General features: G+C 35.2%; 1 protein-coding gene across 1 annotated transcript in view; it reads right to left on the bottom strand.

The window, feature by feature from the left end:
* Positions 1–6139: 6139 nt before the first annotated feature.
* The window catches only part of LOC121303343 (ceramide glucosyltransferase-like), a 35295-nt gene continuing 14018 nt past the window's right edge, over positions 6140–27416 (bottom strand). The window contains exons 3-9 of the mRNA XM_041233967.1: positions 17288–17390; positions 15932–16033; positions 15458–15570; positions 13634–13812; positions 11687–11773; positions 10911–11100; positions 6140–9154 (exon numbers count right to left, since the gene is read on the bottom strand). Of these exons, the coding sequence (XP_041089901.1) occupies positions 8984–9154; positions 10911–11100; positions 11687–11773; positions 13634–13812; positions 15458–15570; positions 15932–16033; positions 17288–17390 (945 nt within the window). The 3' untranslated portion in view covers positions 6140–8983. The remainder of the gene's footprint in view (positions 9155–10910; positions 11101–11686; positions 11774–13633; positions 13813–15457; positions 15571–15931; positions 16034–17287; positions 17391–27416) is intronic.

The following is a 27416-nucleotide window of genomic DNA, read 5'->3' as shown; positions in this document are numbered from 1 at the left end:
ACAGAAGCATGGGAAAGTAATTTACACTTAAGTCAGCAATATACAGTAAGCATATAATCAATTCCAATATTGCACCTACATTCATTAGGTCAATATGTACAGTATTTGCAGGGTGAAATTCTCCATAAAAATAATGTAAATCACCAAGCCCAGACCCCATTAAAAAAGACAAAAAAATACTCTGAGAACATGTAGTAAAATGCTGTAGGGTTTACAAAAAAACTAATTACATATTTTTGCTGCCTGCTGTGTTGTATGTATTGCTATCGTATCGTTTCGACACAATCAGGATTGTTTTGGTATTTGTATTTCCTGGGTGATAAATCAGTCTTGACCAGTTATATTAATTTCAGTTATACGAAACTGTCATGGATCTTCACAGAGTTTTTATTGGTTTGCCATCCATATACTTTACAACCTGAAAGGGGTATTCTAAAATCCACCACGTTGAAAACCGCAATGAGATGCTGAACCAGGCTCCTACCAGCGAAGAACAATAAACAATGTAAGAATACTATCTGCTAAGCCACACACACGCACACACTTTGATGACGGACATTATTAATACTGGAGTGCATTAACATCTCTGGACGGGATGAGGTCTGAGATGATATCATATTCATGACAAGACCCCAACTTCATATGAAAATAACTGCTCAAAACGGATTTAGGACTGAGAACATATAAAACAAATATTTAAAAAAAAAAAAAGTTTTTTTTTTGTAAAAGTGTTTTTTTGCATACTTTAAACAGAATTCAAGGTGGCCTTTCTTGAATAATGGCGTCCTTCTTGCCACACTACGATACACGCCAGATTTGTGGAGTGTTTGGGATATTGTTGTCACATGCACACTTTGACCAGTTTTGGCCATAAAAGCCTGTAGCTCTTGTAAAGTTGGCATTGGCCTCTTGGTAGCCTCTCTGATCAGTCTCCTTCTTGCTCAGTCAGTCAGTTTAGAGGGACGGCCTGATCTAGGCAGGGTCTTGGTGGTGCCATACACCTTCCACTTCTTAATAATTGTCTTGACCGTGCTCTGAGGGATATTCAAGGCCTTGGATATTTTTTTATACCCATCCCCTGATCTGTGCCTTTCAATAACTTTGTCCAGGAGTTCTTTTGAAAGCGCCTTGGTGCTCATGGTTTAGTCTTTGCTTTGAAATGCACTACCCAGCAGAGGGAACCTCCAGGAACTGCTGAATTTATCCTGAAATCATGTGAATCACTACAATTTAACACAGGTGGAGGCCACTTACCTTGGTGTGTGATTTTGAAGGCAATTGGTTACACCTGAGCTAATTTAGGATTGCTATTACAAAGGGGATGGACACTTATCCAACCAAGCTATTTCAGTTTTTATTTTTAATTAATGTTCTACTAATTTCTAGAATATTTTTTTCACTTGGAAGTTGTGGGGTATGATGTGTAGATAAATGAAAAAAAAAACTATTTTAATGCATTTTAATTCCATACTATAAGGCAACAAAAGGTAAAAATTTTGAAAGGGGGTATAGACTTTCTATAGGCACTGTACATGTCAACATATTTTTTTCAATGGCAATTCACTAAGCAACCTTTTTTAATACTCTTGCCAGGGGACCTGGATTGCATTGCACCAGCTATGTGTAAGTTCATTCCTAAGTTAGAACGTAAAGTCTCAACTAAGTCTACATAAAATAGCCCATTAAACACACAGTATGTCCTGAGGGCTTGGTTTGTCAAATCACTTGATTCATACTCTTCAAGTCTAATGAAAACCCGAACAATAAACAACTAAAGGCTACAATCTTTGTAGTACAAGTCCCTAAATGAGATGTATGAGCTGCTTATCTTTGGTTTGGTAGCTTTAGTGGGTGCATTCATTTCTGAAGAAATCATCCAATTGACAAACTGGAATAAAATTTAAGGTAATTTGTTCCAGTGGAATCGTTCATGCAGAGTGGATAGTTTGGCTGTATGCACAACGAGCAACTACAACCATAGCAGTTTAAACAGGAAGAGCTTCAGTTCAAAGGAACAGGATAATCCTACAGGCTTGTCATTAACAAAGGTGCACAAAGAGGTATAACTGGTTTTCTTTAGCTGTAACAGTGACCATGCCTGTGAGTGCTGTATCTGTTAAAACCACTGAGATCAGCACAGGCCATGAAACTGAGGTTCCCACAAGACCAATACAATCTTGAACAATACTGCCGATGCCCTAAGCCAATTTAAGACGTGTTAACTGAAATGAAATCAATGACAAAAAATGATTGTAAAACAAGACACCAATACTCAACCAGCCCAGACCCTGGGAATACGTTTAAAATAAAAAAAAAAAAAAAAAAAAAACGTACATCTCCAATGCATTTGCATTAGCCTACAATACAGTATAGGAATACTTAATCATGTAGTATATGAAAAGATAACCTATATCTTATGTTTTATACTCATACTTTTTTTTACTGTTTCCCCTTAACCCTGTAAGTTTTTTTCCTAATATGAATTATTATCACTTAAATTGCATACATTTTCCTATAAGAAAGATGGGAAACATTATGGTAAAAGTATATTTTTTGTAGCAATTACTGTAGGTTGTTAAACCACATATGATTTTTTTTTTTTTTAGTACTGTAATTTCCTAACAAAGTGACATGAACCGTTATAAAAGTTTACCACAATAAGTTTGCATGGTCATTTAGCAGTTTTCCCATCCATTGTCATAGTTTGCCATGCTTTTTAAAATGCTTTAACATACCTCTCTGTGATTTTCAATGCTTAACTTATGCTTTACCATGCTTTAGTATACTGCTGTGCTTTTACTATGCTTTATTACACTTTGCAATGTGTTTACTAAGGTAAACTTTTATAAGGCCAGGCATACAGTGACACACGAAAGCGATAGACATTATTCATAAGAAAAGTAAATCTATTTTTTTGTATTACTTAACATTTATTTGACATGTTCTTAGTTTAATATTATTTATTTATAAAGCCTCTGCCTTTAACAAAACAACTTTTATTACAATATGTAGATAACAATCTTTTTAAACTACTTCTTAAACTCATTTTTTCCATAGTTAGAAGTATTGCAGTCTTTTAACAGTTTGACAAAAGCATCAACACTTATTTTGTTGTAAATGTAGCCTGCCTATTATTTTACCTTGTCTACAGTATTTTTCCCATTTTAGCATTGAAGGCTGGTTTCACAGAACTAGGTTATCACTAATCTTGGTCTATGCTTTGCTCAACATTAGTGCTAATCTTGGTCTGTGAAACCAAGCACAAGCAAATTAACCAAGTTTATTCACTAGTCTCTATAATATCTTTTTGGGGGCCTTCTAGTATAACACATTGCTTCATTTTTAACAAAACAAAATAAAACATTAACTTACAGCAAACTGGGTCTCCAATCAGTGTCACATTTGAATGACAATTCTTCCGTCTAACCATTACCCCCTGGTCGCAAAAAAAAAAAAATCTAACTGGTAACAATCATAAAAAATAGAATATAAAATAAAGATATATTATAAATGCAGTTGCAGACAAAAATAGTTAACCTATGCTTTTTGTACCACAATTCAAGATAACAGTTTAAGGACAAGCATTTAGTAAACTTTAACCACTTTTAAATAAAACAAAAAGCAAAATACACAAGTTCTAATAATTGAACAAATAATCTTTATTAAAAACAAACACACATAATTAATTAAAAGTATTTGTTCATGACAAAAGTACTGGCCCTTGTATTAGTATTTTGTGTGTCCTCCTTTTGCTTATCCTCCATCTTGCTGGTGAAATCCGTCTTACATATTTTCTTCAGCTCACACATATTGTATACACAATGCTTGACTGCAGCTTTTTTTCAGATCTGTCAAAATCATTTCTATTGGATTGAGATCTTCAGGAACTTCAGAGTTAACTTAGCTGTACGCTTTGGGTCACTGGTGTGTTTTAAATTGCCAATCACCCGACTAGGAGATGGTATCATTGTACTTTGTAAAATCCTTTGATACATGGTTGCGTTCATTCCATCTTTAAATCGCATGAACGTCTCCAGTCCCCGAACTACTAAAACATATCATGATCAAACCATATTTAACGGTAGGTATAATGTTTCCTTCATTAAAGGCTATCCCTTTTCTTTCTAAACATACTGTGGTCCATTTTTGGAGGAAAAACTCTTGTGTTCAGGTCATTGTACAGTTCTTTTGTGCACTATATCCTGTTGCTTCGAACTGTTTCTTTAAACCCTTGGCTGTTAATCTAGGATTTTTTTTTATTTTTTATTTTTTTTACCTGCTTGGATACTGCTCCTACCTGCTATGCCAGTAACTGGATGCCCACTTTCGAGCGTTTCACTTGAATTTGTTTTGTGGTACTTCTTGATTATTGCTCGGATTGTGGATTTTGGTATTCCATGTTTCTTTGCTACTGCTTTGTAGCCGTTTCCTTTCTGGTAGTCTGCTGCAAGTGTTTTTTCCCCCTAACATGAATCCAGTTAAATACAATTTCAAAGTAGATTTTGTTTGAAACCATGTATTTGTGCATTTACGGCTTCTAGTTTTCAGTTTTTATTTTCCATCTCTCCCTTCCTTTAAACCTTAATTAATAGTTGTTAAGCCTTAACTGAATACCAGATTGTTTAAATTAGTGACACAGTGGAAATTAATAAACTTCATTTGGCAATTACAGCCAGAACGAAATGCAGGTTCAGATAAAATCAGGTACGATCAATGCACGTCGTTTGTTAACTCATTCAACATATGATGGTAAAAGTAAACAGCTTTCTTTGGGAATTAGTGTTTGATTAAGAAAGCGAATCAGCTCAAAATATTTTTAAAAGGGCTATCACGTGATCAAAAATAAAACCTGAAAACTAGAAGCCCTGCGCAATTCAATCAGTAAACGAGTAAAAACAACAAACAAACACTATGTGTCAGTGAGTTTGGTATAAACCGGCCTTCTTTCAGTTTCACTGTACCATTTCAAATAGCAATACTGTATTACGCGCTGATAGTTAGTTGTGTTGTCAGAACATAAGGACCTCACATTATCACATACTGTTATGCAAGTTTTTTTAATTTTTTTTTTTTATGGTAGGGGCAACTTTCTCTTTCAGGATTTGTTAAAAGCGTATTTCTGTTCCGAGTGGAATATCTTGCGTTTTCTGTTAATATCAGAAGTTATACTTAATTATACTTTATAAACACACACTGTATGTTTACTGGGACCAAATTCTTTGGGCGACAGTTATGGCTAAATGTTTTGCATCACCTAGAATTTTAGAAGAGACAATTTAAAAAATATATAAAAAAAATCACACACACACACACACACACACACACACAATGAACATAATTTAGTTATTTTATTTAACATTGTGTAATCAAAGAAACTACATAATGATATCGTAAAAGTCATGTCAGATTTTAAAATGTCACATTTCTCAATTTCTCAGTTTTGAGTTAAGTATATTGAAAACTACAAAGCGATATGCAATTCACTATGTTAACGTAGGTTTCATTTGACTTTAGAAGCAAAATTAGTTCATTTTATACAGTGATGCAAAACTGCTGCCCATAGCTGTAGTAGTGATGCTGTGGAAACTAGGAAAACAAATTCAATCATCAGATAAGAAAATAACACTTAAAAGGTTTTATGGTTTCACCCTGTAGAAAATACTGACTAGTGACAGACTGTGTTGGTTTAATCATTGTACAAAACAAAAACATACCTAGAATACATAGACCTAACTATAGCCTTGAGGAAGGCAGGCCTAATACTTGTGCTGGTTTGATTTTGTTTTGTGTTGAACATTGTTTAGCATGATCAGTATGTCATTTGTTTATACAGCTTTTTAAAAAAGTACATTTTACATTTTAGCTGTACACTACCACTTATACCTGTCTCCCCCCCCCAACTCACAAACTTGAACTCTATAAAATGTTTACAAACAGAAATGACCAGCATCAAATATGCTGCAACACAAAGGAGAACACCTTCAAATTTCTATTACTCACCCACTGTTTATATCTGCTGTACGAAATTAAAAATATTAAAAATTGACACATCAAAAACGTCAACAGCTGTTCTAAAGTAGTAAACAAAATCCAAACAAACAAATTGCACCAAAAAAATAAAATACATAAAAAATAAGAATGACTTCAATAAAGCTTTATTTTTTTTCTGTAATAACACAGTTTCCAGCTGTGGCTTATGCATTCAGCTTTAGAACAGAATATAGAACAGTCAAGAATTCATATCTACAAAACAATAATTTCATGAAAAAAACACAATGAAGTTCGTCCAGCATTTGTTTTTGTTTATACACTGCTCGGCAAAAAAAATAAATAAAAAAAAGCTGCCTACACAACAGCACGTTAGGGTTCACTTGAGCAGTGACTGCAATGGTATCAACCAAACTTCATGAATACACTGTAAAGAAAGTATCCACAACTATACATATTTGACAAGACTTTTTTTTAAAGAAAGGTGGATCACAACTAGACATTTTGTTGTTGTTTGCTTTCATAATCAGTTCAGTCCACTTCATCTTGATATTATCCTATTCGGTGAGAACAGCCACAAGATTGAGAACACTGAAGCCATTATTCACATTCGTAGCGGCCCTTCAAACCAATTAAATGTGTTTCATAAGGCTTGGTCCATAGATAGACTAGCAACTATAGCCTAGCCACCTGCATGTGCACATTATACTGGAGTTAAAATGGTAAGAACAACTTTTTAAATCTACAGTTTTATATATACAGTGTATTCATGTTCTAAGGATTAAAAACAACCTGCAAAAATGCACACATTTTTACACATTTATTCATAAACTCACACCTTACATGAGAACCTTCTCCTTAAACTAAGTGTTGCTTTGATTGGGTTGTTTATTTTGAAACTGAAGGCGGCTTGCTTCATTTGAAAGCGGATTGCACAAAACGAATTCAGAGTGTGTAACTCAAGCTCAACAGGTTCGATAGTCTAAGTTATTCTAGAATGTGCATGCACTGAATGCTTGTACAGCTACTTGACACTTCAGGTAATTATCAAGTCTTTAAAAACATAGTTAATTGTTAAATACTGTAGGACCAATATTTTCAGAATGCTGCAAAAGGCTCCAGTCTTACCCCCAACCTTGTTCACCCTAGTATACATAATGTATAAAAGAAAAACAAAAAAAGTCCAGTTCCCCACTGTATAACATTACAATCTTTTCAGCCATCAATAAAACACACAAAACATGTGTCGCAGGAGAAAACAGGAGGTTTACAGTGTTCCTATTACCCCCACCCCCCTTCCCCCTCCCACCATCACAAGGTGGAATACAAAACTGTACTCAGTACTAAGACTATTCACAAAGGTGGCAAGTAACAGCAGACTTGATTTGATCGTCAATAATGCAAGAGTTGTGTAATGGCGAGAAAGTACCCACCATCCAAAGTGTACTATTATGGCGTCTATTACGGTATGTATTTCAAATCTTACTTTAAATTAAACAGCTAGTCAATATTTACTCATTTACATGCAATATTACATTCATTTGAAGTCTTCCTGAACTACAGTATATTTTTGTATGAAAGTACTGAAATGATTTCCTAAAATGAAATGTCACGTATCAAAACAGGTTTCATTCAGAGCCTTTCTTGTTTATATATCTATAATTAGCCAAAGCTATAACACAGCAAGTAACTAACTGTGGACAGCAAAGAGCCAATGATCGGCTGTTTGCCATTTTCTTTATTTCTGTGTTTTTATCCCAGCCATCGACTCGGGGTTCATTATTTTGAATGACATTAAAAGAACCTTACTAATAATCCCCACAAGATACTTCAAAAAGACAACCAAACACAGAAACAGATTTGTTTTCCTGAAAAGTTTGACTGCTTGGAAAATCCCAATATACATATGAACCCATCAACACCCCTGCCCCCAGGCCTAAAACTAATTTATTAAGATTAGGAACTTGGGGGGAGGGGATTGTGTACCTGGTTTACTATACAGCAACCTGCTTACACAATTAAGTCAGAAATATACAAAATGTGAAAGCTTAGCATCAACCACTCTTCCCAATTAATCAATTAAGACCGCCAATCTTCCACTGTTTTAATTCCAGTATTAGGGGCTTATCAACGGATACTTTTCTGATGTTGCTGCCCAAGCCAATATTGGAACTAGGACGGCCCTACTACTTTATGTGGAATGAGATCCCTTTTATATATTTACATGTCAACATTTCTTCAAACTTCTTAAATCGGATTTCTTTTTTTTTTCCTTCAGATAACACTATTCTGAAAGGGTGAAATAAAACAAATCAATAAAACACCAGTTTGAACCCCTCTAGGTTATAATGGACACACACAAGCTTCTCAGCTCACAGTAAAGGCCAAAATGGCTCAAACTGCAATTCATGTGGAATTTTAAAATGCGCCCCTTTCGTTTAGATCCTGTCTGAGGCATAACCTAATTAAAACAACTTAACAGGATTGAAGAAATTTGGAAGGAACAGACACATGGAAAAGAATCTGAAAGCCCCTGTAGGCCACAGGTATTGTAAGTGCCCCACTCCCTAATTTAGACTGAATTTTGTATAATATTAAATAGCTCCTCAAAAAGAAGCCTCTGTAAAATGTATAATTTCAGTGTACTTGACTCTTACAAAGCCAAGTATTGCCTGCAGATATATGTAAATCTACTCCCCCCCCCTCCAAAGTTCCTTTTTCCTTGGTTGTCCTGTCCCCCCCACCTACCTTTTCAGGGGTGATGAAACTACATTTACAGTCTTAAAAAAGCTAGCTGCAAGTGCCACACAAACAAGTAATAAACACTTTTTACACACACAAGTAAAAACTGTCAAAGGTTGAATTCTTTAAAAGTTTCCAGGGTCCGTCCCCCCCCCCCCCCCCCCCCCCCATCATACAAACATAATGTATATTTTTTTGCATTTGTTGCATTTTTTTCTTTTTTCTTTTACATAGTCCCAGGTTTTTATTGCAGTTATACGTCAAGGATTTCCTCGGCTGTGCCTCCACAGCGTAACCTGTAGCGCCCCGTCCTCCAGCTGATTGTAGGGTCCCACAAGGCTGACAAAAAGATGTGTATCGTCATGGATTCTCTGATGAACCACGCCACGGCATAGTCAAGTTTGGAAAAGCACGGAGATCCCCCCTATAGAAGAAATAAGGAACAATGGGTTATCATCAACAAAATAGGCTAATGCCAACTTAAGGATACAACATTGACTTAATTCCTGGAAACCACCTCATTGAGCTGTACAAGTTAAATCCTAATAAAATGCATTGTAAAATGGGCTGAGGTTCCATAAAAATATTAAGACACAGCAATCCTTGTTCAATCAAAGTTTGAACATTTTGTATAATACTTTTTATTTCATCATTTAAAATAAAATACTGTACAGACAATTTTATATAAGCATTTAATTTCTCTCATAGTGTTTTAATAGTTTCACAAAATCAACGGATGTATGTCCAATAGATAACATATTGCTTCTGTTCAAATCTAGTAATTATGCTTGACCACAAAGTTGACTCAAAGATATTTTATTAATTACACAACACGATTTTTTCTAATCCGCCAATACCTTAGTGGCTATGGCGTTTTGTTGTTGTGGTAAGTTTACTAGATTGTAAATTTAAATGTCAGGTTCATGCATTAACAAAGCAGCATCCCTTATTTGCTAATTTACAAAAAACATAAATACCATAAATTTAAACGATTAGTCTGTGCATTGCCACAGTCTCTCTTGGCAGCCATTTTTGGGTTTCTTTGTAACCGACAAAAGATCTGCTTTTCCCATAGCTAGCTAATCAGCCGTGATAGGGGTGGGCCATAAACACTTTATAAAATGTTGTGTGTAGGTGATAGACTTCTGGAAATTAGTTTTCAGAAACTTGCGTGGCTCTAAAAACATACGCAGAGTGTCTTTCTATGAACAAAACTATCATAGAAAAATAAATAAAAACTACTTGTCCGACGGGCAAGTAGTTTAAACGGCAAAACTTGTTGTCCCTCCCAAAAATCTTGTTGTCCTGGACGTTGGGCGAAACAAATTGCATACCCCTGCATCCTATTTACAAGAAGCTAGATTTTTTTTCTCCAAAATACAAAAATGACTACAAAAGATTTAGATTTAGTAAATACAGTATAAATCGTAAATCTCGAAAAACTACTCACTTCTAAATCTTTTGTAGTCATTTTTGTATTACTTTAGTATAAATGCACGTTAATTTGGATTCATATGTTGTTTTTTTCTGACTTTATGTGAACGAAAAGACACACATTTGCCTGTTTTCCCATTGGAAATAGTGATATTTTGAAATATCACTGTCCTGGTCACAAAAGCAAAGTTTGTGGGGAATAATAGCCATGTTCTATACTTTTGAGGCATAAGCAATTAGGAAATAACACTTACTACCCAGGAACAAAAAAAATAATAATAATTTAGCAATATCATTTATGTAATGGAGAGGCACTAGAACATTAGAAAATTACAGTGTGTGCATTGAAGCCTATTTTAAAGGTAGTAGGGGGCTCTATAACAGAAAGGCCTGTCATCCACAGTTTTCTGAAATTACTGTAAGGGTCAAATGATCTACAGTACCTGAACATAAGCAGAATGATAATAATATTAGTAAAAGGGAAGACACAGATTTTAAAATCCTTGTTTAAGATAAAAGGGGGTTAAACTATCTACTGTACTAGTCTAGTTTCAGAGTCACAGAATGAGAATGTTAGGAATACAATTAAGTGTTCCCTACAGAACTATAGTGAAAAGCACCAAGTCCAGTGTCAGCATTAATACATTTTGCTGAGGAGTGTCTTGTTCGCAGTTAGACTGGAAGCACAAGCCAGGCACTGCCAAGCTTAATAATGAAGCTGTTGTAATTACATTAGGTTTTCTTACCTGGACTCCTCTGAGTTGGATGTAATCTGATATAAACCAGGCTAGGCAATGACACATGAAAAACACCATGATGTCCCATCTGAAAATATAATGAGCTGCCCAGCCGATTATTAGGCTAGCCACAAAACACTCCGAGATTGGCTCGCAGACAATCGTGGCTGGAAGCATGTTAATTCGTAGTTTGGCCCACCTAAAACCAAAAGAAAAAACAGTCCGTTTGGAAAAGGCAACAAGCACAGTGAACTCATTCTGTCATACTGATGTTTCCTTTAGACAACCACTTTACAAAAACACATACCTTGTAATGGTGTCAGATAAACATGGAAATGAAAATGGATATACAGGTGTGTGGACAAAATGTTACACAGCTGACAGGATTTATTTATGTAACCAAGTTGCATATGGACTGTGCTTCAATATTCAGTTGCAGCAGACACGAGCTACCAAAAAATTTGAAAGTTGCATTTTTTTTTTTTTTTTTTTTTACTGGAGGCTTTAAACCACTGTATATAGATTTTTGGATTGTACATTCAATGTTTTACTTATCTAAATGTATTTACTTTTAATCCAGGAGGCTTTACAAAATGTGTACTTTTTTATTATGGTCACCTTTTATTAAAATCATGGCAGAAATAATATACACTTGTTTTCAACATAAAATGCATGGTTTTATTCACGTACAAAAATATTGCATAAAAGCAAAACGATAATTACTATTATTTATTTTTTAGCAGACACCCTTATCCAGGACGACCTACAATTGTTAAAAAATGTACCTGATCATTCGTGACTGGAACTGAGAAACTGAGTAGGAACCAGAATTCTGCATTGCTACTTGTGTTGCCATGGAAAACTTCCACCCCCTAGAAGTGAACAGAAAAAAAAAAAAAAATCATTCAATCATTCACTTTGGAATCAGACAGATGCAGCTTTAATATATACTGTTTGGCTAATCAGGGACTGGAAAAAACATTTTCAGCTATTCCAGAATACTGTCTTAAGTGCCTAAGTGTTTTCAAAGAACACTGATGCTAGACTGAACACCTCAGGTATAATAACAGAGCTCAAACTACTTCAAACTGTACAGCACAGTATTTTTAGTCCATGTGTATTTATTATGCAAAATATTGCAAAAGATATCCATACTAAAAGTGTTTAGTAGCTTTAGTACTTTTTGCATCCTTTGAACTGATCCAACCTTTTTTTAAAATAGTTATATTTTAATGTATCTTTGATGAGGGTCACTAAGCAGCTGGTACAAAAAAGATAACAGGTCAAAAAAGGTTATTGTGTTACATTTTAAATAGGGGTAATTAACTACTAGTTAACAACCAATGCTCCACCATAGACACACCTATCACTAAGGCTGTAAGCAAATCGCGGGCCGTGAATTTGTTGCGGAAACCGCAACTTTTACAACAACTTTTTACAGTTGCCGCAACTTTTAAATGTGACTACAATGTTTCTATTATTTATATGGAATTTCGTAAAATGCTGAAAACTAAACTGAAACAGGAAAGGAATAGTCACTCTCACGTTATCTTCTGCTAGTGGGGGATTGGTATGCCTTGTCATCCTCTCTAGCCAATCAGTGATCTTCTTTCCCGTTGCTATGGTTAGCAACGGTAAAAAAAAGACTATCGGCAGTGATGCAAGTACTGTACTTACTGTAAAGTTTTGTGAGTGGAGGTTTATCGCTGTTTTGCAAATACTGTAGTGGCTGTTAAGTTTTTTGAGTCAGCTTTTACTGTTATGCAAGTACTGTATGTGATGCGTCATTATAGTTAGCTACAACTCTTCACTTGTAATGAAACAACACATAAAATGCTTTATTTCAAATGGTGATAAAGAGGGAGTCTTAAGAACTTATGTAACTTCTATTTATTTATTTTTCTTCTTGCTTTTGAACAAATGAACAAAAATCCATCTTGAAAGCAAGTACGTTATATACACAAGCACACTGTTTATATTTATGACTGCGCCATAACTAACACACAGTGCCGCAACTTGATTAAAAAAAAAAAAAAATTATTTTCTTACAGCCTTACCAATAACTTATTTACAGAACACCAGAAAAAACTAGATGCATGTAAAAATGTGTGACATACAGACAGTCAAACAAACTGTCAGACAACCTCCATATAAATCAGAGATTATGATTTAAAAATAAAATAAATAAATAATGGTGTTTAAGATTCTAGCAAGTTTCACCATAATTAGATGCAAAACACAGCACGGGATAAAAAAAAAAAAAGTTTGCTAAAAAGTTAACGGGGTTCAATTAGCCACTCGCTCCTTGGGTGGAATTGGGTGGCACGAGAAAGTCTTGTTTCTATGGATGGTTTTAGGTACCAGTAAATGAAAAAAAAAAGACATTTAGAATGAAGATTATTTATTGTTAGATTTGTAAGAGAACCACTTATGGTTATGTGCCTTTATTGCAGCAGCCTTGTCTCTCTTGGTGATTACACAAGTACACGTTTTAAAAGGCCAGAGTCCTCTTATTTAATTCCAATCTGTACAAATGCTAAGCATGCTTGATCTGGATTATTCAGACAATTTAAAAGTTCCATTTGAAGTTTTTGCACATTGCTTCATAAGTGACCTCTCAAACGTTAACCTTTGAATAACAGTAACACATCATTGTGCATAGCTGAGTGGAACCATAAGGAGTTCTACTAAAGGGATTTAAAATAATAACATTGCCGTTAAACTCTTCCTACCTGTCAGCAATGGCTTTGGCCATAAAATAATCTTCTGCGATATACTGTGCGAAAGCAATGAGTCCCCCTGCTTGATCGAGCACATCCTTCCTCATTAAGCAGGACATTCCGGTTACACACTTAATGCCAGTAACATTAGCTGAGATATAGGAACGTGGGTGAGATGTGCCAAAATAAACCTGGAACAAAGAAAACTGCTTTAGTTTTTTCATTTCAACCATAGCTACCCATTTTTAGTCACTTCAATGCTCCAGGTGAATGTAAAGAAGATGCAATAGCCATATTTATAAAAAATTGGCATGCCAGTGTTTTTTTTTTTTTTTTAATATAGCAAAAAAGAATCTTGTTGAAGGTCCCAGAGAGAGAGGGAGAGAGAGCAAGAGCGATTCTATTTTGGTATTATCTACAATAAAATCTAAGTCATCAGAATTATTGGCTTGCAAACCTCTTGGCAGGGATCCTGGAAACTACATTAATAGAGAAGGCTGGATATTAATTGATCAACTCTCTATTATTACACTGTGTAACACAATTTTTGTTCCTGGGTAGTAAGTGTTATTTCCCAATTGCTTATGCCTCAAAAGTATAGAAAATGGCTATCATTCCCCACAAACTTTGCTTTTGTGACCAGGACAGTGATATTTCAAAATATCACTATTTCCAATGGGAAAACGGGCAAATGTGTGTCTTTTCGTTCACATAAAGTCAGAAAAAAACATATGAATCCAAATTAACATGTATTTATACTAAAGTAATACAAAAATGACTACAAAAGATTTAGAAGTGAGTAGTTTTTCGAGATTTACGATTATACTCTAAATACAGTATAATTGTAAATCTCGAAAAACTACTCACTTCTAAATCTTTTGTAGTCATTTTTGTATTACTTTAGTATAAATACATGTTAATTTGGATTCATACGTTGTTTTTTTCTGACTATGTGAACAAAGAGACACACATTTGCCCGTTTTCCCATTGGAAATAGTGATATTTTGAAATATCACTGTCCTGGTCACAAAAGCAAAGTTTGTGGGGAATGATAGCCATTTTCTATACTTTTGAGGTATAAGCAATTAGGAAATAACACTTACTACCCAGGAACAAAAAAAAAAAAAAAATTGTTACACTGTGTTATTAATCATTTTGCAGACCCTTTTATCCAAAGCGACTTACAAAGACTAGGGTGGGTGAACTATGAATCGAACAACTGCTGCTGCAGTCACAACAGGACCTCGGTTTTACGTCTCTATAAGCAATAATCTTCGTTATATACAGTATGTTTAATACATTACTTAACAGCAATTAAGTCAATTAATTTGTAAAGGAATTTGCAAAATGCCCTGGCTACAACCAGGAAACACTTAGGGACAGGGTCTACATTTCAGGGACATGGTTATGAATGACACCCCTCCTCTGCAAAAAGTATGTGTATAATGTAAGCCTTTGTGTTAAAGTGAAATTGACCAAACAAGTCAATTAATAAAAATCTTGGAACAGTTAGCATGGACAAACCCTGTGTGTGTAATGCTGTGGAAACAGAGGTAGGTTTTTAATTTGTGAAAGACAACATTTTATTGATTGTCACAGAAACAATGAGAACATTCAACTTCTGCATTATTGCTTTGTGGCCTTATTTTTATTATTCCTACTGTACATGGATTCAAAGTAACAGGGAAACACCTGCATATTCAGTTCTCTCTAATGAATTTCAAAATAATGCATGTATAACCTCAAATAAACCTTTGAAATACAGGCATGCTAAATGCTTCTTGGTTGCCTTGTGGCTACCTGGAACGGCTAAACTTGATCTAAAACCACCATTACCTGTTCTAAAGTGGCTGCAAAGCCTTGTCTGTCTGCTACATATGGGAGCCCGTGGACTAGACCCACTTTTTCTGTCATCTGATTGGCCATGTCTGTCAAAGTATCTGGTTTCACTGCAAAATAGTAAAAACAACAAGACTGCTTTTAAAAATGCTGTTTGTAAGTACAGATTAAACACTGAATACAGCTGGATACCCTGTTGCAGCAGTTTGATCTATTCCAGTTTTCACTAAAATTGCAAGCAATTGGAGTCATATTTCCAGCCCTATTCATACACCCCCTTCTGCATTTGCAAAGGCAAGACTTATCGGAAATATATATTTTTTTCCCATTACTCAGAAGACTAACACTCCTCTTGATGAGCTAAAAAAAAACAAAAGTACTATTTTCTTCATTTTTTATATTTAATTTGTTTACAAGAAATAGATTTTAACCACTAAAAAACATTTATTAAAACATTATTATCAGTCTTACCTCGAATACCACTGTCACAGATCCAAACAAGGTCATACTTGGCTACTTCATATCCTGGCATTAAGTTGTTTATTTTTGGGTTAATGCCAACTTTTTTACCACCTGTAAAATAAAACCTGAGGTTACTACTGGCCACGACAAAGATCAATACATATTTATTGACAGCAGGTTTCTATCCTTTATAAAAAGAATGCACAGGTCATGCAGAACATAACCACAACACAATTATATGATGGACTGTAAAAAGACAACGAGGGTTTAATTATTAGTCATCAGAATGCAAATTGATTTTCAATACTTTGCAAACTGGATTAAAACAGAAATGTTTTTTACTTTCCTATAATGGAAGGCTGGGTGCTGTGTTTATAGACCTTCATGTTTAATTCAGCATTATATAGAGCCGTGCAATGCTTGGCCTTATGAAGTAGCAACTGAATTTCAACCCTATGTTATCTTTTCTTTTAACAGCAGATAGGCAAGAGCACTTGTGCCGTTTACCATTAATTGCTTAATTAAATTAAATGTTAACATTCATTAAGTTCAAACAATTAGATTGAATGTGGTTTCAAATAATCTTGATAGCTCTGAAAAATATAAGGTTTGTATAGTGGTGAGGTAGTTTTTTTGTTTGTTTAATTTACTATACTTTTTACAACAGAAGATGTTTTTACGTTTAGATTTTACAAGCACATACTATAGCTTCTGTTCCCGATTACTGCCTGTGGTAAAGGCATTCTTCCATTGAATGACCAAGAGCTTAAAAAGAGTAAGTAGTGGGGTTCTGAAAAATATAGCATTATATGTCCCCACGTGTTGCTAAAACTGTTTAAATAATGTACCTCCAATTTTCCTTTTCATTGTTAACATCCTGACAACTTTTTACAATTAACTAAAACAGTTGTAGCAACAAATGGGGACGTTCAACACCATATTTTTTGGAACCCTGACACTTACTCTTAGTTACATGGTTCCAAGTTAGAGAATGGATTTAAAAGCACTGGCTATCACTCTTAATACATTTCCTCCCCAAGCTTGAATCTGTTTAAGGAGTTACGCTAAATAACATTCCAGTTTGTGACAGATTACCAACAGGAAAGGAGGTATTATTTAGAGTATGTGGTTTTGCCTGACTTAAACCATGTGTGTCATGTACTAATCCTAACCTGTCTTGTAACAGTGAACATTTAGAATTAGAAATTAAAAGCTTAACAGTAGTCTGGCATGTAAAATAAAAATAGGGGTGTTTACTCTACCAAGTCTTCCAGCTAGTGAATAACACTACACACTCACTACACCACATACATGTGCACTGTTCAGCACAGAAAGCAAGAAGGACAAATTCCACCAAGTTGTTACCTATAAATAGCCTGGCATCCACATCTGGGTATTTGCCCAGCAGCTTTTTACAGACATCGATGGCTGGATCATCATGGTCTTGGACACAAAGGAGCACTTCATACTGGTAAAAACAAAACAAGAAAGCCAGCTATTAATCTCAGAAAGAAACAAGAAGCCTAGCATAGTAGACAGAGTTTGACAGCCCGCAACTTGCAGATGAGAAAATACAAATCTGTTTTCTGCAGACCAAGCATATTGGACTGTCTTCTTTGAAAACTGAGCCCCTTCAATCTTACGTATCAGTCAGAGAACTACAAATGAAAATGTAAATCTTAAAAGGTTTATCTTCAATTACCATAGCATTCTGACCAAGTCCCTTCATTTTGGAAGTTTTCCAAACCATCACATTTGGCAAACATCACATACAGTAGTTCTGTACACTGTATACTGTGTACTGTAAAACCCTACGGCTTACATAATGACAAAATATTGACAATGTGTTTTTGGTGTTTTGCCCAAACGTGTTATTGACAATTAAGTTTGTTTTTTCACAAAATACATTTCTAATTACAACTTGGTTTGATCTACAGTACCAAACGCAGTTTTCAAAAGTTACATGCATTACTGTACAGGTATGTCATTTAAATAACATCCCTGTGTTTACCTGTCGTCACTGAGTCATATTCCTGGCAAGCAATGCTTCTGTACTGTACCCAGGAAGTGCAATGTTCAAATCTGTTGAAATTGCTGAAAAGGTGCGTTTGCTGCCAAGGTCAAACCAGCAATGTGATAGCAATCTACAAGATCAGCTGTTGGGTAGTTTCACAGCTTTATTCCAGATAATGGATGACCTCTGTATTTCAAGGAAAAACTTAATCACGTTTTTCCAACAGTATGTTGGAAACACAAATCATTGGTCTCCTTTGTCAGAGGTGCGAACCCACTATATAACAATAAAGCATTTTACGGAATGTTATTTTCTTGTTCTACTGCACTATTCAAGCTGGAGGCTGTGGGTGTCCGCCTATGGTCAGGAAGTTTGTTTAAACTCACTACTGTAATAGCAAAAGCGTCAAACAATCAAGTACAGTATGAACCACCTTCGCTGTTGGAAGCCTGTGTTATGAGTCCAACCAGGGCCAAAAAATTCTTCAGAAAGCTTTTCCAGAGAATGGACACATCAGTGCTTTGATGGAAACTTTGCTGATCAGACGCTGCCATTTTTAAAACCATTTATAACCTTCCTGTAAAACTGCAGCACTGTAGATACTGCATTACTGAAGGCTTGTATGCATGTTCTAAAATAACTCTTTCATCAAGCACCAGATTGCTAGCCCTAGGAAATTAAATTACAGAACAGGAGTGTAATAGGCAGGCCTTGAAATATTTAGTAATTCCTCTATGTTCACAGTAACAGCTGCCGCTTGCACAGAAACAGGAACTGTGACAAACATGGCCAGGCAAACCTGCTGTCTGTAGTGATCACAAGTCTTTGCTTAAGACACACCAGATAATATACACAATGCTTGCTTTTTCTTTTTTCTGAGCATTGATACAACTAACTAGCTACAAGTTTGTCAGGGCTGGAAGCCAAAAACAGCCTAGAGTCTCAAGTCCCACAAAGCTGGTTATGCTTTATATTCGCCTTTGTTCACTCCGGGATTACTGACTCGCATTTATGTTGTAAGAGGAAGCAAACAAACAAAGATGGGCCTTTCCTGAACTGAATTGCTTTGTTATTTTCCCCTAAAACAACATCCGTTCAGTTTGAATGTAAAATCATCTACAGTACTAGAATTAAGTACTAGAATAAGGTAATATCAAATACGCGTAGGCGGCATCCGCATTTTAGTTTACAAAAAAAATATTACTACAACATGGCATAGAAAGTTTAAAGAAATGTATGTACGTCACTGTGATTTTTACAATTTCTTGTTCTTTGTAATCAACTGCAGAAAGTGAATATACTGTATCTGAAATAATACAAATGCAGCAATTTCAGCACATATAAATTGTTTTATTGGATTCTTATACATCGTGTGCTTACTGTGCTTACCCACCCCCCAGCCTGTTACAGAAAGCCATCATCAGCACAAGCAACAGAACTAAAACCTATCAAGCACTTCTCAATGAAAACCATCATTCTTGTCAGATCCCAGTTATTCGGCTGGGACCTGCTCTGAACCTCTGAAGGGTAAAACAATGAGAAACACTGTCATTCCAATTGTTTCAGTCTCACTGTGGGTTAGCAAGCAGAGAGGCTCGTCATGAAAATAATACACTTGGAGATGTAATACCCTCAACGTAATAAGCTTAAAAGCAGCTTCAAAACTGGTTAATCAAATTAGGGGCTATTAGTGTCACAAATGATAGAAGGCAGATGTCAAAGTAAGCTGCTCATATCTTTTTTTATAGAAACTGCAATGTACTACATAGAGGGCTAAAAAAAAAACTACTAGTGTACATGATGTCCTTACTTTATTTATGTAACCAGATAATCAGGATGTCTCCTTTATCCAGACCTTTGTGCAGTAACAGCTTCACAAATGAACCTCAATCCTCATCTGTCATTGGTTAGTGTTATAAGGAGGGGGATATTAATGACAATTAAAAAAAAAAAAAAAAAAAAAAAAAAAAAAGTTGAAAGACTGTACTGTTGTCACACCTTTTTAATAAACTATGAACCGGTCTACCCCCTCCCGTACATCTTTCCTCCCTTATCACCGTGCCATTCAATACTGCCAATTGTGATGCAATTTGGTGCGTTTTTGTACGTTAGAAAAACATAGTAAAAGACATACACACACGTACGTGTTGGTGTTCACACCTCCTTTTAAGGATTTAAACAATGGCTGTATGTAGCTCTGACACCACTTAGATCAGTGGTTCTCAATCTCTCCACCCCCTTGCAACCCACTACACCTCCCTGCTCCAAGACTACTGTAGCTGTACAAATAAAAAGACAGGGCAGTGTGTTTTATATATCAAATAATGAAAAATAGATTAACCAAATTGCAAATTAGCAAATACACAGAACTGCAGAAACAAGTCAGTCATTGAAATGTGCAGTCAAATCAGTGGGAAAGTTGTGTTAGCTTACGTTTCACCAGTTCTCTTAATAGACTCCACGTGCTCAGACTTTCTTCCTAGTACCATTTTTGCTTTCTCACTCCTCCTCCATCTCCTTCTCACTTTCTGTGCAGGTCCCCTCAGAGAACTGAAATGTGTTGCTAATACCAGCATCTCTCTCAGCATGTACTCAACCATAACCTCTAGTTCTACTGAAAAACTCACAACAGAACAGGAGAGATCTGTTTTATAAAAGAGGGTTAGGAAGATCAAAATACAACTGTACAATCTATTGACTGCCACACAGGTAAAACACTCCTGCTGTGCCAAGGTGGACATGGCAATGGTACATTATTAATTAAGCCCCACTTCCTTTTAAAATGTTTCAAAGAAATGTTTTAAATGTTTTAAAACCACTGACGCCACATTGGCTTTGGCACTCCCGGGGATGGGGAGGTGGGATCCAGTTAGACTGTTTCTCGTCACCACTCTGTAGCGACCTTGACAGGGCAGGTGCCGAGTGAGCTTGGGGGCGGAGATTTGCAGGGCTGGTCTTTGTCCTCCAGAAGCCGATAGCCTGCGGACATCCGCGCTCGAGTTCCTGGGTGTAAAAAAAGACGCCGATTGGCCCGTGGGATCGGAGGACGTCTGCCGAGCCTCGGGTCCCTGAACTGTGGGGAATCGCAGCGGTGATGGAGAAAAATAATACTAATTGGACATTCCTAATTGAAAGAAAAATTACAAATAATTGGATATTCTAAATTTAAAAATGAATAAATAAATACATTGTTATTGTCAAATCAAACTTAATTAAAAAAGGACAAAATAGAAAAAAAAAAAAAAAAAAAAAAAACTTTCCGTAATGTACAGACATTTCTGGAAAATCACATTTACAGACACATAGGTGAAAGTGGCCAATGATGATTTTGCACATGCTCTCTGCCATTTGGACCACTTTCAGAAGCAAATTTGACTTTGTAGAAAAATAAATAAATAAAATCAGAAATTACATCAACCTGGTAAATCACACATGAGGCTAGTTAACAAAAACATAAGATTTTAAAATGTTACTCAAACCTTTTACATGTATGCCCAATTCACATAATATTACATTTTATAATACCTCAGCTACAATAATTATATACAATCTCTGCTTAACTCTGATTTCATAAATACAGGGTTCATACAGTTTTTGCAATACAAATTTCAAGGTCTTTTCAAGGACCATTTCGACATAATTGAAGGAGTCTGACAATTTAACGTTAATAAGCAAAAAACGGTTTATTTAACTGTATAATAACAAAAACCTAAATTACACTCACATTGAGTATAGATAAGCTCTGGACCAGTACACTTTCTTATTCAGTCTCAATCATAGGCTTTGGTAGTTGTTAGTTTAGTTTGTTAAAGTTTAACTTTGTTAAAAAGTGGGGGCAAACCGAAGGACTAACTGCCGAGTATAGAGAGGCAAATGTACTTTTAAAAATATTTATTTATTTACAATTAAGAAGCTATACGAAACCAAGCAAACCTTGCTGGTGTGAAGTTACGGTTTTAGTAATTGCAAGCCAACAAAATTGGGCAGATATTTCAGCATAACAACATTTTCAATATGTTCTTACTGAGCATGCATTAATTACAAATACACGCAAGTAGCACCAAATGACAAAACAGGTACCAATGGCATCTCTGCACAGTGCTGCACCTAGAACTCCCACATGTAGTTTATTAAAGGAAAGTGTTAAACAAAGAAAAGTAGTGTTCTTTTGAAAGTAGGTATTCCCTAAGTAAGGCAGTTCAAAATACTTGCCATGTCAGAAGTAAGAGTTTACTATATACATAAAAAACTCTGATGCAAATGCACAAGATTTTTTTTTTTTTTTTTTTTGCTGAATAAAACAATTGCAACAGTATATATTTAACAGTATAAAACTTAGTTGCAGGAAGGATGAGTCAAGAGTTGTTTCTTGTTTTATACCATTAAAATGGTCAGAACAGAAAACAGGAGGCACTTTTTTACACAGAGAATTGTGAGGGTCTGGAATCAACTCCCCAGTAATGTTGTTGAAGCTGACACCCTGGGATCCTTCAAGAAGCTGTTTGATGAGATTCTGGGATCAATAAGCTACTAACAACCAAACTAGCAAGATGGGCCGAATGGCTTCCTCTCGTTTGTAAACTCTTATGTTCTTATGTTGTAAATATGTATATATATAATAAAGTTTGCTTATAATAAAATAACTTAACAGTAGTATAGCTGCTGCTACTGCAACAAAATAATTTCTTGCTAGTTTTTAAAAATGTATATATTTTTACTTTAAATACTGGGGCACGTTTTGCACTTGCTTAGGACTGGGTACATTATTTTATCTATTTAACAAGGGCTGACAGTGCGCAGAACGACAGGGCGAGTAATATAAGCAAAAATATTTTAATTACCTTTCGATTTCAGCTAACGTGCCTTTAAAGTAAGATGACACTGACTGTGGAAGGACTGCGACTTCTGTCGTTTTTATATACACATATAAGCTTACTTGACTTGAAAAACATCTTAAACGATGCAAGCGAATTCCTGCTTGGTCTGACTGAATGAGTAGTACACAAAAAGCTTAAATGTGAAAGCTGAAAATACATTTAAAAAAAAAAGAACTTTTTTTTTAATGAAAAAAAACTAGTCTACTTCATTAAACTAAACACGGTTTTGTGTTATTCTGAAATACCACTGCTTCAAATTATTACTAGTGCTTTATAACAGTAACAACGTTTTATTTAGAATTGGTGTTGAACTTAAACCTGTTCGTGGGCCCTGCGGTAACATGACTCTACTAACTTCCTTATTAAAAAAAATAACAACTAACCGTCTGGTTCTCTTCCATATTTCTCTTTATTTTTCTTATCATATAACTTAACAGAACAGCTCACATGACACTACCAGCAATGGCATCACACGGAGCACATACAACACATTGAATGAAAACTTTGGCAGGATCTACAATTTCTGAACTAATGTTCTCTGTTCAATAATAAACTAACGTTGCTGACGAGATTGATGAAGGCAGACAAACGATTAGGGAGCATACGTGACAGGCGGATACACGACAGATTGCTGCTGTGTAGTTTCACCGGTTACAGTACATCAAAATGTAGAAATATTAGTTAAGGCTGACTTAGTATAACATTTATACACAGTTACCATGGTTTACAATGAGTCGCGAGAACAACAAACAGTACCCTTAAATTGCCGTACAAATTGCAAGAGTGAATTTTAATAAATAATTTGAACAATGTGTTTGGCATGAATAGATCACAAGACTTAGGAAAATCTAAATGGTCATTGCCTACAACAGACACAGTACAATTTTTAAGATGCATTTTGCATATAGGAAGCCACCTGACTGCAGATTAATTGCTTTTCTATTGTGCATATGAATTACTGACTCAGTGAATTTACAGTGACATTGTGAGCTTGGGTCTGAATGTACAGTATGTCAGATACAGTGTAAAATGATACTGAAATTGACTTGAGCCAAGAAATGTTGCAAGACATTTGCAGATTTGAAACAGTCAGATGGAAGGACAAGGAAAACTTCCTCACAAAATCCAGAGTTTCTGACATAGTACAGTCATTACCCTACCTGTGCAAGCTTCCAAGCTCCGTCACAATTGGCAAGTAGTTCTCTAGATACAGTATGCAAAACTCTAACATTTGTTTAATCAGATTGACCATCGTATGACAAGAGGTGTTATACTGCAGAATTTCACTTTGAGTATTACTACTGTAAACTGCAAGGGTTTCCTTTCCCTTTTTGTTACTGCGTTCTACAGTAGTACATCACACATTAACTGCAACATGACAACTCTTCTGAATATCAGCACACAGCTACCAAAATAAACTTTAAATAATGTAGCAGTGTACAATCAGATGTTGGCACAAGTTCCTTTTGAGTTTCCTTAATTAAAATAAACACAGATGCTATCAGCACCATTACACTAAGCATGATACTGTGGAAGAGGAAAGCTAGTTCAAGTAAAAAATGCACTTAAAAAAAGAAATTTGTAATTTACTGGTACACCTTTGGTAAGTTTTGCAGGTTGATTCTGGGAAACGAGGAGATTTATGAAATTGTGTTTGTGTTGAGCGTTTCAGGGAAATACCGTTCAGTCAATTCAATTTAAACATCCCAAAGATGATGCAAAAATAAGGTTGTACTGCTTTGGATATAATTCCAAAACCCATCTACAGTACCTCTGACTGTCTAAATATGAAAAGGTATATTTTATTAAAAACAATTATTTGTGAAACAGATCCCCAGCCATGACTGTAATAAAATTAGATCAGTATCATGAAACCAATAAACCAAACAGTGACCTACTGCACATGTAAAAATGCAACATAGAGAAAAGGACCAATGCCTCGTAACTTAAAATCACTATTATAATAGCTTCTCTGGATATGTCTAAAAGACCTGTACTTTCACACCCCATATCCTGACACTATCATTAATTTAACAAGTTCCATCACAAGTGGAAAAGCTGCAGCTCTAAAGTGTGACATACAGCCACCACTATATCCCTGTCACCAAGGAGAAGCATTCCCAGAGGACACAACAACCACTGTACTTGGCCCTGGGAGTAAAAGAATGCATTTAAAATAAATAAATCATCAGGCATTATTTATTAATTTCTGCCAAAACTATGTTCACAGGGCATCTCATCTCTTGGACTTCAAATACTGTACTATGTATGTACTGTTTACTACTTTTCACATTCACTCCTCCACAGGTCAGCAGTGAAAACAGGGAGTTCAGGAAATGCTTTCGGCCTTCTTATCCAAATGGCGGCCAGCTAAATTGCCGTCTACTTTGCCAGATGAGTCGCCTAAAATAGTTATTTTGTTGTTGGTGAGAAGGCCAAACTGTACAATCATATACTGTACCTGAGTCAGTAACTTATGAAATTGTATACCTTTTTTTTGAAAAAAAAACAAAAACAACCTACATTTTCTGTGTAAGATTGTCACATTCAGCAAAATTGAGCTACAACAGTATTGTGTTGAAAATCTTAAATAGAGTGTATGCAATCTACATTAATAACTTTTATCCTTGTCAGGGGTACTACATAAACACCAATGTGATTTCTAGTGAGCCATGTATTGTATGTATTGTAGTGTTTTGTGGCAGACTGCAAGCACCAGTCAAAAAGGGAAGCTGCTCCAGATTTTCTACAGTAGCTCATGCTAATCTCCTAAGGAAAAGGTATGTCAGTTTGTGCTAATCTGTACTAATAAAATGAATAAGAAATATTCAACACTATGTGCATATGTAATTTGTACAAAGTGTTTTTCCATTTCAACATTACTGTTTTTCATTTGAAGAAGTTTCCATGTTTTTCAATTTCATATACCTATAACTTGATATTTATGTACATGACTTTTACTTTCAAGCTACACTGTTCAAGTAAAGGCCAATAAATTCTTGTTATTTGTATTTATTTTAATTCAAGCAACAGTTTTAAAAAACTGCTTAAAAACAATAATATTGAAAATGAAAGAAAAAATGCATTGTTTACAGAAAATGCAACAGAAATGAAGTTCTGAAAATTGTAAAATTAACAGTGTTCGAAATTCTTTATTAATGCACTTGCGTATTCTCGGACTCGGTACTTGATGAGAAACGGCGTCATGGGAATATGTATACTCAGAATCTTGGAAGACTAAAAATAAATGTAAGGACTGGTTGGTTCCATTCACATTTTTAGAAACTTAAAATGTGAGTTTTTGTTTCGTTTTTTTTTTGTATAAAATGCAAAAGAAAATGGAATTCATGAAAAAATAGAACACAAAATACAGCTTATTTACTTAGCTTTTCTGTGTTCAAATTTACTACCAATTAATACTGATTCTTATGTCTAATTTAGAAATTGCTTCACATTTTTCTCTTCTGTCTAACTTGGTATTATGGTATCTATATTACTGTGACTGTTTTTGGGCCTCAAATATAGTTTGTTTCAATGGTGCCTTGTTCTGATGATAAATTATTGCAAAACCAGACAGACAGTTTGCTTACTTTAAAATTCAAATATATCGGTGGGGTGGGGGGTAGGGGGGTTTGCCACCAGCACCGGCAGTGGGGGAGGACCCCCATACCCTCCTTGCCTTCTACTTAAGATTTCTAGCCTCCTACTTTAAATGAAAAGACTGGCTTTAAATTTAACATCCTCTGTCACTGGAGTACTACAGCACATTAGCAGCTGCAGATCCTAAAGAACTTAATTAACCCTGAAACTAAAGCTAGAATCAATCTCCTGGCTCCAAAAGGGAAAGAGTTGAAAAGTGCTGTGCTGGCCTGTGGTTGATGGGTGGAAAGAGCTTTTACTGCCACATGCTTGGATTTGATGCAAACACAAAGAACAAGTCTCAGTCTGAATGTCTTATTTCAAGCTTTATCCCTCTCAGGGAGCTAACCAGTTATGTTTCTGGACTGTAAGCTTGCTAATATAAGAGTAAGAGAAGAGCATACAGTAACTGTAGCCAGAATCATTTTAATTGAATTCCACATTTCTACCAACAGAAGAGAGATTAGTGCCATTAATAACTCATTTTGGGGAGCACACCCTAACCTAACAAGCTATAGATTACAGCAAAATCGACAGAATATATTGTAGGAACCGGGGCATGGATTAGCATTACTAGATCTGTGCATGGATTATATCCAACTCTCCTCGGTACAGTATAGAACACACATACTGCACAGTACATTAAAATAGCATAAAGATAATAATATATATATATATATATATATATATATATATATATATATATATATATATATATATATATATATATACACACACACACACACACACAGCTCTGGAAAAAATTGTCATTTTCTGCAAATAAATGCTCTAAATGACAATATTTTTATTTGGAATTTGGGAGAAATGTTGTCAGTAGTTTATAGAGTAAAACAGAAATGTTCATTTTACCCAAACACATACCTATAAATAGTAAAACCAGAGAAACTGATAATTTTGCAGTGGTCTCTTAGTTTTTTCCGACCTGTGTGTGTGTGTGTGTGTG

The sequence above is a fragment of the Polyodon spathula genome, chromosome 2 (genome assembly GCF_017654505.1).
Source record: "Polyodon spathula isolate WHYD16114869_AA chromosome 2, ASM1765450v1, whole genome shotgun sequence".
NCBI lineage: Eukaryota > Metazoa > Chordata > Actinopteri > Acipenseriformes > Polyodontidae > Polyodon > Polyodon spathula.
The sequence above is the reverse complement of the archived record's forward strand: the minus strand, read 5'-3'. Positions and strand labels throughout refer to the sequence as shown.